Source organism: Manis pentadactyla, chromosome 1 (genome assembly GCF_030020395.1).
Source record: "Manis pentadactyla isolate mManPen7 chromosome 1, mManPen7.hap1, whole genome shotgun sequence".
Taxonomy (NCBI): Eukaryota; Metazoa; Chordata; class Mammalia; order Pholidota; family Manidae; genus Manis; species Manis pentadactyla.
The window spans coordinates 101,714,326-101,733,804 of NC_080019.1; the positions used below are offsets into that span (position 1 = coordinate 101,714,326).

Here is a 19,479-nt window from a genome sequence, read left to right on the forward strand (position 1 = left end):
AGGAAACTCAAGAGAACAGAAATACCTTTTGGCACATGACATAGTGCAGAATCGTTTTGAACGCAAAAATTCATTGGCATATCCCATCTTCCCACAGAATTCACACTTGAGTAACTCACTGTCCATTTCTTCTAATGTATCTAAAAGAGAAGGAAACAAAGGAAAAACCTTCCAAAAATTTAATTGTGGCAAATTTTCCTTTAGCCTCTGCTTTGGTTGGCTGCTGCTAGTTCAATCCCTCCAGGAAAATTAAAGGAATGATCTTTTAACTTTTCAATCCACAGCCATTTGGTGGAGCAAAGCCTCCAAAACAACCATCTCCACCAATTCTCTCTTGCTCCAGCATCAAAATTGTATGGTGTTTTATCTACCTAAATAGCAATACATTTTTAAAGGCCCATTTTGCTAAGTATCCAAAATATGTGAAATCTGCAAACAATGTTATTAAGCACTGTAAGAGAAATGAAGATAAATAAGACAAAATCACTACCCTTCAGGTGGAACCCTTTCCGTGAGGGATATGAATTTTGGTACATTGTGCTATAGAGTATAAAGCAGAAAACACTCTTTAACAGGAGAAAATGAGGATGACTTCAAAAAGAAGGTACAATTTTGATATGTCTGATTTTAGAGAAGCATGTAAAATAATACTCTCAAAGATCTGCAGTATATGATACATTAAAGATATATGTATCTAATTATAAAAGTCCCTTTTAGTTACACCATATTAAAACAAAAATAATTTAGATTAATATTGAAAGTCACAAACAATTTTGTAATTTTTAACATTTGCTCCTTTTTGTCAGGGTGCTCTCTATTAAGTTAGATGTCCTTCCTCCACCTCTATAGCGGTAATTTTCTTCAAGCCATACCACAGGATCCAAAGAAATGTCCTAATTAATTCTCAAGTATTCAGCAAAGTGTCACCTATAAATGAGCAACTTGATCTTCATGACCCAGTTTTCTTATCTGTAAAATGGGGCTTATAATGCCTTTCCAGAAGAACTGCAGTGAACATGACATACCCAATAGGTAGCAGGCATTAAAAAGTGACAATTCCATTTCCTATTTTCCACATAAATACTAAGAGTATGAAGGTCCGTAACAACTGCTTAAGAAATATGTCAGTGAAAATTATTAAATTTCAGTATCTTAAATCCACCATATTTTGCCATTTTCTTGCATCATAATACCTATGCCAAGTCATAAAAAATATGCAAAAATAACACTCGGCTAACTAAAGCTTTTAGCTCTGGACTCCGTATGTGTTTTTCTATGTTCTTCATTTAACCAAGTTTTATTAAGATGAAGAAAGGGACTCAACTGTAGACATGGATGACATATACTCAGTAAGTTCAAGCATTCCCATTATTCTAGTCTTACTGGAAAGGTGCTAACTCAAGAGAAGGCAGCAAAAACTACTAAAAAACATACTCTGAAAGATTCAAAGTTTCAAGGGACACCCAGATACATTGTCATGACTAATGAAATCATGAACTAGCAAGTGATCATTTAAGGAAATTCTCGGGACTACCTTCATAAACAAAAATTGTCTCAGTTAGTAGCAGTGAGGAAGAAATAGTCTCAAAACAAGTAAAATAAAAACTGTTCTTTCTAACAACCTAGAGATGGCTTTCACACAGCCATGGCTCAACAACATACTCCCAACTCCTGGGACCTGATGTGGTAACCTCCAGCAGTAGTGTTTTCACTTGGTCATTCTTGGAACCTGATCTCTGTAGAGGAAACAGAACCTCTCACTCAACCACCACTGCCACTAATCTGGCCCCAAAAAGTCCATCCCTCAAGTTGTTTCACTTCCAGACTATACTGAAAACTTTATTTCAAAAGTTTTCACTAGGTAACGTAACAATATGTAATACTTAATAATAGGTTAGACTACCCTAAAAAGGAGAAGAAAATGTTTTTGCTGGTAAGAGTGAGGAGATCCCAAGCAGGTATGGTCTAAAGGTTAGCAACCTAACAAAAACAGAACATCAGTTTTATGTCTCATAAAGACGAGAGGAACATTAACAGATTAAAAATTCCCGTTCTTATGTTTGGTCAGAATTTTAACAAACTTGGTAATGTTACCAAGGCTACTTTTTCACATTTGTAATAAAAAATTAGAGCCAAATGAGTTAAAAAATTGTTGCTCTACAAAACTGAAAGTTTCTGTGATGACTGCCCTTGTACTGTTCACTATGTAACTTATTCATTATGTAAGAATTTGTTCTCCATGTAAGAACTTGTTTGTTATGCCTCAGAAGATTGGAGACTGACGAAAATTAGGCTTGGGGTGGATTAATGATTGTGCATTGAGCATTGACTCCCCTATACAGAATTTTATTGTCGTTAACAATCATTTGATCAATAAATATGAGAGATGCCCTCACAAAAAAAAAAAAAAAAAAAAAGGACAGACTTCCAATGGTAAAATAAATAAGTAACCGGGATGTAATGTATAGCATAAGGAATATAGTCAAGATAATGTAACAGCTTGGTAGGGTGATAGCTGGAACCTCGAATTATGTATATAAATGTTCTACCACTGTGTTGTACACTTGAAACTAATGTAATACTGTGCGTCAACTACCCTTCAATAAAAAAATAATTATTAAAAAAAAAAAAAATTGTTGCTCTAGCTCATAAAGATGGGGTTCTATGGCAGAGACACCTGGTAATTCTCCAATATCCATTCTTCACTTTCTTCCACAGTAACAAATCCTAATCCTCAGCTAAGAATGTGACCACTGAGAATAAAAACTAGTTTCTGCATGAGATGTGGCCAATTTCTGACCAATGACATATGAATAGAAATGCTGGCAAATTCCAGGTGGTATGCCCTTTCCCCACCTCATTGATTAGAATGTGATCATGAAGATGAACTATCCTGGACATGAGAGCAACACTCTAGGAATAGCAGAACCATAAACCATTTGAAGGTTAGGTGTCCAACACCATGCCCTGGACGGCTCACCTTTGGGTTATGTCAACAAAAATTAAACTTCTGCCTTACTTAATCAAGTATTATTCTGGGTGTCTGAGTGGTCAAATGCACATCCTAACTAATAGAGGTCCCCATTTTATGTGTGAGGAGCAGTTACTTTTTAATCTTCCTAAAGACTTGAGATCACTTGAGGATCAGCAGCAAAGAAGCAATGGGACAGAAACCAGGATCAGTTTGATGACTTACCAGGAAATATATATTTTGTTTGGTAAATCAAAATCTATGGGTTGGAGATACTGGTTACAGAACCAGTCCAAACAGAAACATAGTTTATCCTTAAAGAAGAATAATCTTTACATTAAGTTTTTTATAATGAATTAAGATGTATGTACTACTAAAACCAAAGCTACTAAATAAGAGACCTCACCATTTCACCCTATAGTACTTCCCATAAACACTGATATACACAGTAATAGAAACACTTTATAAAATTACATTGGAAATTAATAATGAAGTATTTAAAATTTTGGCACATTTTATGTAAACGTACCTCCCCTATGAAAAAGATTAATCAGGAGAGGGGGCGGAAGATGGCGGCGTGAGTAGAGCAGCGGAAATCTCCTCCCAAAACAACATATATCTATGAAAATATAACAAAGACAACCCTTCCTAGAATAAAGACCAGAGGACACAGGACAATATCCAGACCACATCCACACCTGAGAGAACCCAGCGCCTCGCGAAGGGGGTAAGATACAAGCCCCCGCCCCGCGGGAGCCGAGCGCCCCTCCCCCCAGCTCCCGGCGGGAGAAGAGCAGGCAGAGCGGGAGGGAGACGGAGCCCAGGGCTGCCGAACACCCAGCCCCAGCCATCCAGGCCAGAGCGCAGGGCCCTCGATACTGGGAAAACAGGGCAGCAACAACAGTGAGCAGGCACTGGAGGCTGGGCGACAGAGGACATAAGAAAAGCGCGCGACCATTTTTTTTTTTTGCTTTTTTGCTGCTTTGTTTTGGCGAGCGCTTTTTGGAAGTCTTAAAGGGACAGGGACCCCAATATTAGGGAAACAGGGCAGAAAGACCGGTGAGCAGAGGCCTGAGGCTGGCACCGGAGAATAAAGAAAAACGAAAGACCACCTTTTTTTTTTTTAATTAAAAATTTTTTTTTTTAATTAAAAAAATTTTTTTTTCTTGTTTTTTTTTGTGGTCGTTGTTTTGTTTTGGCGGGTGCTTTTTGGAAGTCTTAAAGGGGCAGGGCGGGTCACTTAATCCAGAGGTAGGGAATCCGGGGTCTCTGGGCACCCTAACCCCTGGGCTGCAGGGAGCAGGGAGGCCCCTTACGGAGATAAATAGCCTCCCAGCAGCTCCTGCTCCAACGCGACTCCACCATTTTGGAGTAGCTGCCCGAGCCAGGCCACGCCCACAGCAACAGCGGAGATTAACTCCATAGCAGCCGGGCAGGAAGCAGAAACCCTGTCTGCGCGCAGCTGCGCAGCACAAGCCACTAGAGGCCGCTGTTCTCCCAGGAGAGGAGGGCCACAAACCAACAAGAAAGGAAGTCCTTCCAGCCGTCACTCGTCCCAGTTCTGCAGACTATTCCTATCACCATGAAAAGGCAAAGCTACAGGCAGACAAAGATCACAGAGACAACACCAGAGAAGGAGACAGACCTAACCAGTCTTCCTGACAAAGAATTCAAAATAAGAATCATAAACATGCTGACAGAGATGCAGAGAAATACGCAAGAAAAATGGGATGAAGTCCGGAAAGAGATCACAGATGCCAGAAAGGAGATCGCAGAAATGAAACAAACTCTGGAAGGGTTTATAAGCAGAATGGATAGAATGCAAGAGGCCATTGATGGAATTGAAATAAGAGAACAGGAACGCATAGAAGCTGACATAGAGAGAGACAAAAGGATCTCCAGGAATGAAACAATATTAAGAGAACTGTGTGACCAATCTAAAAGGAGCAATATCCGTATTATAGGGGTCCCAGAAGAAGAAGAGAGAGGCAAAGAGATGGAAAGTATCTTAGAAGAAATAATTGCTGAAAACTTCCCCACACTGGGGGAGGAAGTAATCAAACAGACCACGGAAATACACAGAACCCCCAACAGAAAGGATCCAAGAAGGGCAACACCAAGACACATAATAATTAAAATGGCAAAGATCAAGGACAAGGAAAGAGTGTTAAAGGCGGCTAGAGAGAAAAAGGTCACCTATAAAGGGAAACCCATCAGGCTAACGTCAGATTTCTCAACAGAAACCCTACAGGCCAGAAGAGAATGGCATGATATATTTAATACAATGAAACAGAAGGGCCTTGAACCAAGGATACTGTATCCAGCATGACTATCATTCAAATATGACGGTGGGATTAAACAATTCCCAGACAAACAAAAGCTGAGGGAATTTGCTTTCCACAAACCACCTCTACAGAACATCTTACAGGGACTGCTCTAGATGGGAGCACTCCTAGAAAGAGCACAGCACAAAACACCCAACATATGAAGAATCGAGGAGGAGGAACAAGAAGGGAGAGAAGAAAAGAATCTCCAGATAGTGTATATAACAGCTCAATAAGCGAGCTAAGTTAGGCAGTAAGATACTAAAGAGGCTAACCTTGAACCTTTGGTAACCACGAATTTAAAGCCTGCAATGGCAATAAGTACATATCTTTCAATAGTCACCCTAAATGTTAATGGGTTGAATGCACCAATCAAAAGACACAGAGTAACAGAATGGATAAAAAAGCAAGACCCATCTATATGCTGCTTACAAGAAACTCACCTCAAACCCAAAGACATGTACAGACTAAAAGTCAAGGGATGGAAAAACATATTTCAAGCAAACAACAGTGAGAAGAAAGCAGGGGTTGCAGTACTAATATCAGACAAAATAGACTTCAAAACAAAGAAAGTAACAAGAGATAAAGAAGGACACTACATAATGATAAAGGGCTCAGTCAAACAAGAGGATATAACCATTCTAAATATATATGCACCCAACACAGGAGCACCAGCATATGTGAAACAAATACTAACAGAACTAAAGGGGGATATAGACTGCAATGCATTCATTCTAGGAGACTTCAACACACCACTCACCCCAAAGGATAGATCCACTGGGCAGAAAATAAGTAAGGACACGGAAGCACTGAACAACACAGTAGAGCAGATGGACCTAATAGACATCTATAGAACTCTACATCCAAAAGCAGCGGGATATACATTCTTCTCAAGTGCACATGGAACATTCTCCAGAATAGACCACATACTAGGCCACAAAAAGAGCCTCAGAAAATTCCAAAAGATTGAAATCCTACCAACCAACTTTTCAGACCACAAAGGCATAAAACTAGAAATAAACTGTACAAAGAAAGCAAAGAGGCTCACGAACACATGGAGGCTTAACAACACGCTCCTAAATAATCAATGGATCAATGACCAAATCAAAATGGAGATCCAGCAATATATGGAAACAAATGACAACAACAACACTAAGCCCCAACTTCTGTGGGACACAGCAAAAGCAGTCTTAAGAGGAAAGTATATAGCAATCCAAGCATATTTAAAAAAGGAAGAGCAATCCCAAATGAATGGTCTAATGTCACAATTATCGAAATTGGAAAAAGAAGAACAGATGAGGCCTAAGGTCAGCAGAAGGAGGGACATAATAAAGATCAGAGAAGAAATAAATAAAATTGAGAAGAATAAAACAATTGCAAAAATCAATGAAACCAAGAGCTGGTTCTTCGAGAAAATAAACAAAATAGATAAGCCTCTAGCCAGACTTATTAAGAAGAAAAGAGAGTCAACACAAATCAACAGTATCAGAAACGAGAAAGGAAAAATCACGACGGACCCCACGGAAATGCAAAGAATTATTGGAGAATACTATGAAAACCTATATGCTAACAAGCTGGGAAACCTAGGAGAAATGGACAACTTCCTAGAAAAATATAACCTTCCAAGATTGACCCAGGAAGAAACAGAAAATCTAAACAGACCAATTACCAGCAATGAAATTGAAGAGGTAATCAAAAAACTACCAAAGAACAAAACCCCGGGGCCAGATGGATTTACCTCGGAATTTTATCAGACATACAGGGAAGACATAATACCCATTCTCCTTAAAGTTTTCCAAAAAATAGAGGAGGAGGGGATACTCCCAAACTCATTCTATGAAGCTAACATCACCCTAATACCAAAACCAGGCAAAGACCCCACCAAAAAAGAAAACTACAGACCAATATCCCTGATGAACGTAGATGCAAAAATACTCAACAAAATATTAGCAAACCGAATTCAAAAATACATCAAAAGGATCATACACCACGACCAAGTGGGATTCATTCCAGGGATGCAAGGATGGTACAACATTCGAAAGTCCATCAACATCATCCACCACATCAACAAAAAGACAGACAAAAACCACATGATCATCTCCATAGATGCTGAAAAAGCATTTGACAAAGTTCAACATCCATTCGTGTTAAAAACTCTCAGCAAAATGGGAATAGAGGGCAAGTACCTCAACATAATAAAGGCCATCTATGATAAACCCACAGCCAACATTATATTGAACAGCGAGAAGCTGAAAGCATTTCCTCTGAGATCGGGAACTAGACAGGGATGCCCACTCTCTCCACTGTTATTTAACATAGTACTGGAGGTCCTAGCCACGGCAATCAGACAAAATAAAGAAATACAAGGAATCCAGATTGGTAAAGAAGAAGTTAAACTGTCACTATTTGCAGATGACATGATACTGTACATAAAAAACCCTAAAGACTCCACCCCAAAACTACTAGAACTGATATCGGAATACAGCAAAGTTGCAGGATACAAAATCAACACACAGAAATCTGTGGCTTTCCTGTATACTAACAATGAACCAACAGAGAGAGAAATCAGGAAAACAACTCCATTCACAATTGCATCAAAAAAAATAAAATACCTAGGAATAAACCTAACCAAAGAAGTGAAAGACTTATACTCTGAAAACTACAAGTCACTCTTAAGAGAAATTAAAGGGGACACTAACAGATGGAAACTCATCCCATGCTCGTGGCTAGGAAGAATTAATATCGTTAAAATGGCCATCCTGCCCAAAGCAATATACAGATTTGATGCAATCCCTATGAAACTACCAGCAACATTCTTCAATGAACTGGAACAAACAATTCAAAAATTCATATGGAAACACCAAAGACCCCGAATAGCCAAAGCAATCCTGAGAAAGAAGAATAAAGTAGGGGGGATCTCACTCCCCAACTTCAAGCTCTACTATAAAGCCATAGTAATCAAGACAATTTGGTACTGGCACAAGAGCAGAGCCACAGACCAATGGAACAGACTAGAGAATCCAGACATTAACCCAGACATATATGGTCAATTAATATTTGATAAAGGAGCCATGGACATACAATGGCAAAATGACAGTCTCTTCAACAGGTGGTGCTGGCAAAACTGGACAGCTACATGTAGGAGAATGAAACTGGACCATTGTCTAACCCCATATACAAAAGTAAACTCAAAATGGATCAAAGACCTGAATGTAAGCCATGAAACCATTAAACTCTTGGAAGAAAACATAGGCGAAAACCTCTTAGACATAAACATGAGTGACCTCTTCTTGAACATATCTCCCCGGGCAAGGAAAACAACAGCAAAAATGAGTAAGTGGGACTATATTAAGCTGAAAAGCTTCTGTACAGCAAAAGACACCATCAATAGAACAAGAAGGATCCCTACAGTATGGGAGAATATATTTGAAAATGACACATCCGATAAAGGCTTGACGTCCAGAATATATAAGGAGCTCTCACGCCTCAACAAACAAAAAACAAATAACCCAATTAAAAAATGGGCAGAGGAACTGAACAGACAGTTCTCCAAAAAAGAAATACAGATGGCCAACAGACACATGAAAAGATGCTCCACATCGCTAATTATCAGAGAAATGCAAATTAAAACTACAATGAGGTATCACCTCACACCAGTAAGGATGGCTGCCATCCAAAAGACAAACAACAACAAATGTTGGCGAGGCTGTGGAGAAAGGGGAACCCCCCTACACTGCTGGTGGGAATGTAAGTTAGTTCAACCATTGTGGAAAGCAGTATGGAGGTACATCAAAATGCTCAAAACAGACTTACCATTTGACCCAGGAATTCCACTCCTAGGAATTTACCCTAAGAATGCAGCAATCAAGTTTGAGAAAGACAGATGCACCCCTATGTTTATTGCAGCACTATTTACAATAGCCAAGAATTGGAAGCAACCTAAATGTCCATCAATAGATGAATGGATAAAGAAGATGTGGTACATATACACAATGGAATACTACTCAGCTATAAGAAAAGGGCAAATCCAATCATTTGCAGCAACATGGATGGAGCTGGAGGGTATTATGCTCAGTGAAACAAGCCAAGCGGAGAAAGAGAAATACCAAATGATTTCACTTATCTGTGGAATATAAGAACAAAGGAAAAACTGAAGGAACAAAACAGCAGCAGAATCACAGAACTCAAGAATGGACTAACAGGTACCAAAGGGAAAGGGACTGGGGAGGATGGGTGGGTAGGGAGGGATAAGGGGGGGAGAAGTAGGGGGGTATTAAGATTAACATGCATGGGGGGGTAGGAGAAAAGGGAGGGCTGTACAACACAGAGAAGGCAAGTAGTGATTCTACAACATTTTGCTATGCTGATGGACAGTGACTGTAAAGGGGTTTATAGGGGAGACCTGGTATAGGGGAGAGCCTAGTAAACATAATATTCGTCATGTAAGTGTAGATTAGTGATAGCAAAAAAAAAAAAAAAAAAAGGGCAGTTCCTGTGTGGTAACCTCCAACGAGTTCTACACAAGGGTATAAAGGGCATATAAAAGTGTAGGCAAAGGGTCTGTTTGTGTTTACACAGAGGATCAAAGCCTAATTCGGCTACCCCGAAAATGAACTAAGATACGATATGAAAAAGAACTTCCAACATCTGCACTCTCTGGAAGACTCATGCCAGAAGATGATCATCAAAAAACCCCAACAAAGATCCACGCACTGCTACAGCTGTAGATGCACTCATCCCACCAGTTCCTGGACTTGCCATGGGAATGAGGAAGGAGATATCTAAGCTGGCCTGTGCATACAGTAAAACAACAAAATTGGACTGGATCTATACTGTTGGAACTCAACCAAGAATTTGAGCTCCAAACCAAGCGCTCCAAAGTCTTACAACTACAAACTATTTATTGTTAAAAGAACATATGGCATGTGAACAGTCCCCAGGAATGGGTTGTTTTAATTTGTCTGATTTCTCTCAGACTGTTCAAGTTCATTTGGACAATATCCACCATATCATAGATAAGTTTTCACAAATGCCTAAGGTGCCTAACTGGTTTTCTTGGTTTCACTGCAGATGGCTGGTAATTACAGATATGCCTTGGTTATGTAACTATACTCCTATTATGTTAATGTGTGTGTGCAATTTAAGTAGTAGCTTAAAACCTATACATGCTGAAGTTACTCTACAAGAAGATATATCAAAGAAATAATCAATCTTCCCATGTTTTCTTCCGCCTGCTACTTCTATAGCTTTTCTTCTTCCTTCCTAATTACAACCCTTAAATAGAATTCGTGCCTCATATCAAATTTACCGAGTATCATAATTCTTCCAAGTGGTAAAGATACCTCAAGACAAATGCTGGGCATAGAAGCCACAGGGCATAAATATGCAAAGAAGTAAAAAGCTAACTTTTTCAAACAATAAGGCTTCTCTCTCACTTACCAACTTCACATTTCCCTGTATGGCCCCGGAAGATGACTGGTTAGCCAGAGACGGGTAAGATTCCTCAAGGGAGGAACAACCTAAGACAGGCACAGTCGCAGGGGGGCCATCAGGTGAGAAATTGGGGATCAACAGAGGTGAGGCTTAGAACCTCACCCCCCCGTTCTGAGAGAAATCTTCTGCATACGTGGATGTTTTATTGCCCTGGTCTAGCTTGGATTAACACATAGTCTACAGGCACACACCTGATCATCTACATGTGCTCTCTTACAACACTAAACTATGTTTTCTACCTTTATCTTGTATCTACCTACCACTTCAGCATTTTATTAAAAATAATAATAATAAAGAGAGAAATGTGGTATCCACATATAAATCAAGTATAAAAACCAAATGAGTATTCATATTTGAACTGACTGTTTATAGTTCATAATGCATGAGCAAAACCGAAAGTTTCTGTGATGACTGCCCTTGTACTGTTCACTATGTAACTTATTCATTATGTAAGAATTTGTTCTACATGTAAAAACTTGTTTGTTATGCCTCAGAAGATTGGAGACTGACAAAAATTAGGCTTGGGGTGGAATAATGATTGTGCATTGAGCATTGACTCCCCTATACAGAATTTTATTGTCGTTAACAACCATTTGATCAATAAATATGAGAGATGCCCTCACAAAAAAAAAAAAAAAAAAAAAAAAAAAAAAAGGACAGACTTCCAATGGTAAAATAAATTAGTAACCAGGATGTAATGTATAGCATAAGGAATATAGTCAAGATATTGTAACAGCTTGGTAGGGTGATAGCTGGAACCTAGAATTATGTATATAAATGTTCTACCACTGTGTTGTACACTTGAAACTCATGTAATGTAATACTGTGTGTCAACTACCCTTCAATAAAAAATAATTATTAAAAAAAAAAAAAAAAAAAAAAAGATTAATCATTTTTAAAACAATATATTTAACATATAATATTGTATGTATTTAAGGTATAAAATGTGTTAATTTGATACATCCATATATGATTTCCATTGTAGGGATATTTAACACCTCTATCACATTACATAATTATCCTTTCTTTTTAGTGGTTGGGATAATTTTTAATCTTTATAAATTTGATGACTGTAGAGGATTAAAGATGGCAGCTTGAGAGATGAGACAGAGGCTTCCTCCTAAAACCTCATATAATACGAAAATATAATTAATACAACGAATCCTGAAAGGGCAACAGGAAAGAAGGCTGCGGCAGACTGCATACACCTGGAGAAAAGAATAGACCTCACAGAAGAGTGTAACATACCAAAGCCGTGACTCGGTGGGACCCAAGCCCTTCCCCCACCCCAGCTCACAGGCAGGAGGAAGAGAAACAGAGTGGGGAGGGAGTGGTGAGCCTGGGACTGCTGAACACCTAGCCCTGAAGATCTGCCCTGGGAGTACAAACCTACATTGCATGGTCCTCTGGTGATTAGTGGGGTTGGAAAGCTAAGAGAGGCAGAATACCTGGAGAGACTGAGATTCCAGCCACTTGTGGAAAACAGGGATCCATATACAGCTGCTCTGGGACAAAAGAAAGGCAGGCAGTCTGAGAGACTTCCTAACAGCGAGAGGATTGCTAAAGGGGCAAGGATTGCACAGAGCTTACTGCTCAGGAGAAAGGACAGGTAGACAAAATTGTCCAGGCGCACTCTGCCCAGCTGATTGGGAACTTTCAGGAGCTTCAGGCACGTCATCCCCCTGGCTGGCTACACAGCTCCAAGGCCCCTCTCCATGATATGCAGCCTACTAAGCCTTCCTCCTTGCAAGTTCGCCCATGGCTCACAAACCAGCAGCCCCTGACGTGGCATCAGGCCAGCCACAGGGAAGCCCTGCCTATAGCAACTACAATCACAAAGTATAGAGGCTTACACCTGTGTGTTTGGCACACTGATTCTGGCAGTGGAGACAGGCATAGCAGCCCGAGAGCAGGAAACAACTCTTTCCTCCTCCCAGGCACCAACACTGCTCCCCTTGGACCCCCGGCATTGCTCCAGGGGCTGAGCAGCTCGAGAGAGAAGAGCTTCTGGGTACTAGAGGGTGCCACCCACATACAAATATGACAAATCAAAGGAACCTGGTTCAAAGTAAAATCCTACATACACCAGAAAAAGAGTCAAATGAAACTGATCTCATCAATCTTCCTGGAAGAGATTTCAAAATAAAAATCATAAACATGGCTCATGGAGGTACAGAAAAATATTCAGGACCTCAGCAGCAAATTCTGATCAGAGATCCAATCATTAAGGAATACAATGAAGGGTTTCAACAGATATTAGATACAGTGGAGGAGATGATAAATGAAATAGAAATTAGAGAAGGAGAATACAAACAAGCTGAGGCACAGAGAGAAAAAAAGGATCTCTAAGAATGAAAGAATATTGAGAGAACTGTGTGACCAATCCAAATGGAACAATATTCATATTATAGCAGTACCAGAAGAAGAAGAGAGAGAAAAGGGGATAGAAAGTGTCTTTGAGGAGGTCATTGCAGAAAACTTCCCCAATCTGGGGAAGGAGCTCATCTCTCAGGCCATGGAGGTGCACAGATCTCCCAACACAAGGTACTCAAGGAAGATACCACAAACACATATAATAATTAAAAGGGCAAAGATCAAGGATAAGGACAAATTATTTAAAGCAGCGAGAGAGAGAAGTAAGATCACATACAAAGGAAAACCCATCAGACTGTCATCAGACTTCTCAGCAGAAACCTTACAGGCAAGAAGGGAGTGGCATGATATATTTAATGCAATGAAGCATAAGGGCCTCAAACCAAGAATACTCTATCCGGCAAGACTGCCATTTAAATTTGAAGCAGGGATTAAACAATTTCCAGATAGCAAAAGCTGAGAGAATTTACCTCCCACAAACCATCACTACAGTGTATTTTGGAGGGATTGCTATAGATGGAACCACGTTCCTAAGGCTAAACAGCTGTCACCAGGGGTAATAAAACAGTAAAGAAAGTAGAACAATTAATTACTAAGCAAATGCAAAATTAAATCAACTACTCCTACAGTTAGTCAAGGGATAGACAAAGAGTACAGAATATGATACCTAATATACAAAGAATGGAGGAGGAAAAAAAAGGAGCAGAAAAAAAGAACCTTTAGATTGTGTTTGTAATAGCATACTAAGTGAGTTAAGTTAAACTCTTAGATAGTAAGGAAATTAACCTTCAACCTGTGGTAACCATGAATCTAAAGCCTGCAATGGCAGTAAGTACATACCTATCAATAATCACCCTAAATGTAAATGATCTGAATGTACCAATCAAAAGACACAGAGTCACTGAATGGATTAAAAAACAAGACCCATCTATATGCTGCCTAGAAGAGACCCACTTTAAACCCAAAGACATACACAGACTAAAAGGGAAAGGATGGAAAAAGATATTTCATGCAACTAACAGGGAGAAAAAAGGACGAATTGCAGTACTTGATCAGAAAAAATAGACTTCAAAACAAAGAAAGTCACAAGAGACAAAGAAGGACATTACATAATGATAAAGGGGTCAATCCAACAAGAGGATATAACTATTATAAATATCTATGCACCCAACACAGGAGCCCCTACATATGTGAAGCAAATACTAACAGAACTAAAGGAGCAAATAGAATGCAATGCACTCATTTTAGGAGACTTCAACACGCCACTCACTCCAAAGGACAGATCAACCAGACAGAAAATAAGGACGGACACAAAGGCACTGAACGACACATTAGAACAAATGGACCTAACAGACATCTACAGAACTCTACACCCAAAAGCAGCAGCATACTAATTCTTCTCAAGTACACATGAAACATTTTCAAGAACAGATCATATACTAGGCCACAAAAAGAGCCTCGGTAAATTTAAAAAGATTTAAATTGTCCCAACCAAAAATTCATATGGAAACACCAAAGACCCTGAATAGCCAAAGCAATCCTCAGAAGAAAAAATAAAGTGGGGGGTCTCACTCCCCAACTTCAAGCTCTACTACAAAGCCACAGTAATCAAGACAATTTGGTACTGGCACAAGAACAGAGCCACAGACCAGTGGAACAGAACAGAGACTCCAGACATTAACCCAAACATATACGGTCAATTAATATACGATAAAGGAGCCATGAACATACAATGGGGAAATGACAGTCTCTTCAACAGATGGTGCTGGCAAAACTGGACAGCTACATGTAAGAGAATGAAACTGGATCACCGTCTAACCCCATACACAAGAGTAAATTCAAAATGGATCAAAGACCTGAATGTAAGTCATGAAACCATAAGACCCTTATAAAAAAACATAGCCAAAAATCTCTTGGTCATAAACATGAGTGACTTCTTCATGAACATATCTCCCCAGGCAAGGAAAACAAAAGCAAAAATGAACAAGTGGGACTACATCAAGCTAAAAAGCTTCTGTACAGCAAAGGACACCATCAATAGAACAAAAAGGTACCCTACAGTATGGGAGAATATATTCGTAAATGACAGATCTGATAAAGGGTTGACATCCAAAATATATAAAGAGCTCACACACCTCAACAAACAAAAAACAAATAATCCAATTAAAAAATGGGCAGAGGAGATGAGCAGACAGTTCTCCAAAGAAGAAATTCAGATGGCCAACCGACACATGAAAAGATGCTCCACATCGCTAGTTATCAGAGAAATGCAAATTAAAACCACAATGAGATATCACCTCACACCAGTAAGGATGGCTACCATCCAAAGACAAACAACCACAAATGTTGGCGAGGTTGTGGAGAAAGGGGAAACCTCCTACACTGCTGGTGGGATTGTAAACTAGTTTAACCATTGTGGAAAGCAGTATGGAGGTTCTTCAAAATGCTCAAAATAGACATACCATTTGACCCAGGAATTCCACTTCTAGGAATTTACCCTAAGAATGCAGCACTCCAATTTGAAAAAGACAGATGCACCCCTATGTTTATCGCAGGACTATTTACAATAGCCAAGAAATGGAAGCAACCTAAGTGTCCATCAGTAGATGAATGGATAAAGAAGATGTGGTACATATACACAATGGAATATTATTCAGCCATAAGAAGAAAACAAATCCTACCATTTGCAACAACATGGATGGAGCTAGAGGGTATTATGCTCAGTGAAATAAGCCAGGTGGAGAAAGACAAATACCAAATGATTTCACTCATATGTGAAGTATAAGAACAAAGAAAAACTGAAGGAACAAAACAGCATCAGAATCACAGAACCCAAGAATGGACTAACAGTTACCAATGGGAAAGGGACTGGGAAGAATGGGAGGAAAGGGAGGGATAAGGGCAGGGAAGAAGAAAGGAGGTATTAATGATTAGCATGTATAATATGGGGGTGAGGAATGGGGAGGGATGTGCAACACAGAGAAGACAAGTAGTGATTCTACAACATCTTGTTACACTGATGGACAATGACTGTAATGGGGTTTGTGGGGGGGACTTGGTAAAGGGGGGACTCTAGTAAACATAATGTTCTTTCATGTAATTATAGATTAATGATAACAAAATTTTAAAAAAAACTGAAGGAGTAAAACAGCAGCAGACTCAGAAACTCCAAGAAGGGATTAGCGTTACCAAAGGGGAGGGGTCGGGTAGGGTGGGTGGGGAGGGAGGGAGAAGAGTATTGTGTGGTATCATGATTAGTGCACATGGTGTGTGTGGGGTCCCAAGGAAGACAGTGTAGCACAGAGAAGACAAGTAGGGACCCTGTGGCATCTTACTACACTGATGGACAGTGACTGCAATGGGGTATGGGGGGACACGATAATATGGGTGAATGTAGTAACCACATTATTTTTTCATGTGAAAACTTGATAAGAGTGTATATCAATAATACCTTAATTTAAAAAATGGCAAAAAAAAAAATAAGAAATTGTACCAACCAGTTTCTCAGACCACAAAGGTATGAAACTATAAATAAATTATGCAAAGAAAATGAAAAAATCCCACAAACACATGGAGGCTTCACAACATGCTCCTAAATAACCAATGGATCAAGGACTAAATAAAAATAGAGATCAAGCAATATATGGAGACAAATGACAACAATAATTCAACACTGCAAAATCTGTGGGAAGCAGCGAAGGCCATGCTAAGAGGAAAGTACATTGCAATACAGAGCTACCTCAGGAAAGAAGAACAATCCTGTATAAACAGTCTAAACTCACAATTAATGAAACTAGAAAATGAAGAACAAATGAGGCCCGAAGTCAGTTGAAGGAGGGACATAATAAAGATAAGAACAGAAATAAAATCAAGAAGAATAAAACAACAGAAAGAATCAATGAAAGCAAGAGCTGGTTCTTCGAGAAAATAAACAAAATAGATAAACCTGTAGCCAGACTTATCTAGAAAAAAAGAGTCTACACACATAAACAGAATCAGAAATGAGAAAGGAAAAATCACTACAGACACCACAGAAATACAAAGAATTACTAGAAAATAGTATGAAAAATTATATGCTAACAAACTGTATAACCTAGAAGAAATGGACAACTTTCTAGAAAAATACAACCTTCCAAGGCTGACTCAGAAAGAAACAGAAAATCTGAATAGAACAATTACCAGCAATGCAATTGAGCTGGTAATCAAAAAACTACCTAAGAACAAAACTCCTGAAAAAGATGGATTCAGTGCTGAATTTTATCAAACATTTAATGAAGACCTAATATCCATCCTTCTTAAAGTTTTCCAAAAAGTAGAAGAGGAGGGAATCCTTCCAAACTCATACTATGCGACCAGCATCACTCTAATACCAAAATCAGGCAAAGACACCACATAAAAGAAAACTACAGACCAATATACCTGTTCAACATAGATGGAAAAATACTCCACAAAATATTAGCAAACCAAATTGAAAAATATATCAAAAAGATCATCCACGATGATCAAGTAGGATTTATTCCAGGGTTGAAAGGATGGTACAATGTTAGAAAATCCATCAACATCATCCGCCACATCAACAAAAAGAGAGACAAAAACCACAAAATTATCTGCATAGATGCCGAAAAATCATTTGACAAAATTTAACATCCATTCATGATAAAAACTCTCAACAAAATGGGTATCGAGGGCAAGTACCTCAACATAATAAAGGCCATATATGACAAACCCACAGGCAACTGCATACTTAACAGTGAAAAGCTGAAAGCATTTCCTTTAAGATCGGGAAGAAGACAAGGACACCCACTCTCTCCACTTTTATTCAACAAAGTTTTGGAGGTCTTTGCCACAGAAATCAGACAACACAAAGAAATAAAGCGCATCCAGATTGGTAAATAAGAAGTTAAACTGTCACTGTTTGCAGACTACATGATATTGTACATAAAAAAAACCCTAAAGAATCCACTCCAAAACTACTAAATCTAATATCTGAATTCAGCAAAGTTGCAGGATACAAAATTAATATGCGGAAATCTGTTGCATTCCTACACACTAATGATGAACTAGCAGAAAGAGAAATCAGGAAAACAATTCCATTAACAATTGCATCAAAAAAAACACCTAGGAATAAACCTAAAAAAGGAAGTGAAGTCCTATACTCTGAAAAGATACTCATGAGAGAAATTAAAGAAGATACCAATAAATGGAAACACATCCCATGCTCATGGACAGAAAGAATTAATATTGTCAAAATGGCCATCCTGCCTAAAGCATTCTACAGATTCAATGCAATTCCTATCAAAATACCAACAGCATTCTTCAATGAACTGGAGCAAATTGTACTAAAATTCATATGGAAGCACTAAAGACCCTGAGTAGCCAAAGCAATCCTGAGAAGGAATAATACAGCTGGGGGGATTACACTCCCCAATTTCAAGCTCTACTACAAAGCCACAGTAATCAAGACAATTTGGTACCGGCACAAGAACAGAATAGACCAATGGAACAGACTAGAGAGCTCAGGTAAAAACTCAACCATATATGGTCAATTAATATATGATAAAGGAGCCATGGCCGTACACAATGGGGAAATGACAGCCTTTTCAACAACTGGTATTGGCAAAACTGGACAGCTACATGCAAGAGAATGAAACGGCATTATTGTTTAAGCCCATACACAAAAGTAAACTCAAAATGGATCAAACACCTGAATGTAAGTCATGAAGCCATAAAACTCTTAGAAGACCACATAGGCAAAAATCTCCTGAATACAAACATAAGCAACTTCTTCCTCGAGCAAGAGAAACAAAAGCAAAAACAAGCACATGGGACTACATCAAACTAAAAAGCTTCTGTACAGCAAAGGACACCATCAACAGAACAAAAAGGCATCCTACGGTATGGGAGAATATATTTGTAAGCAACATATCTGAGAAGGAGTTAACATCCAAAATATATAAAGAACTCACATGCCTCAACACCCAAAAAGCAAATAACCCAATAAAAAATGGGTGGAGGATATGAAGAGACAATTCTCCAAAGAAGAAATTTACATGGTCAACAGGCACATGAAAAGATGCTCCACATCACTAATTATCAGGGAAATATAAATAAAAGCCACAATGAGATATCACCTCACACCAGTTAGGATGGCCAACATCAAAAAGACTAACAACAACAAATGTTGGTGAGGATGTGAAGAAAGGGGAACCCTCCTACCTTGCTGGTGGGAATGTAAACTAGTTAAACCATTGTGGAAAGCAATATGGAGGTTCCTCAAAAAACTAAAAATAGAAATACGATTTGACCTGGGAATTCCAC

At 38.9% G+C, this 19,479-nt stretch overlaps 1 protein-coding gene across 7 annotated transcripts in view; it reads right to left on the bottom strand.

Annotated features, from left to right (window-relative positions):
• Positions 1-19,479, bottom strand: part of PHC3 (polyhomeotic homolog 3) — a 94,815-nt gene that overhangs the window by 16,429 nt on the left and 58,907 nt on the right. For all 7 annotated transcript variants that reach the window (XM_036898366.2, XM_036898364.2, XM_057499905.1 and 4 more), the window contains one exon: positions 26-140. In XM_036898366.2, coding sequence (XP_036754261.2) covers positions 26-140 — 115 coding nt within the window. The remainder of the gene's footprint in view (positions 1-25; positions 141-19,479) is intronic.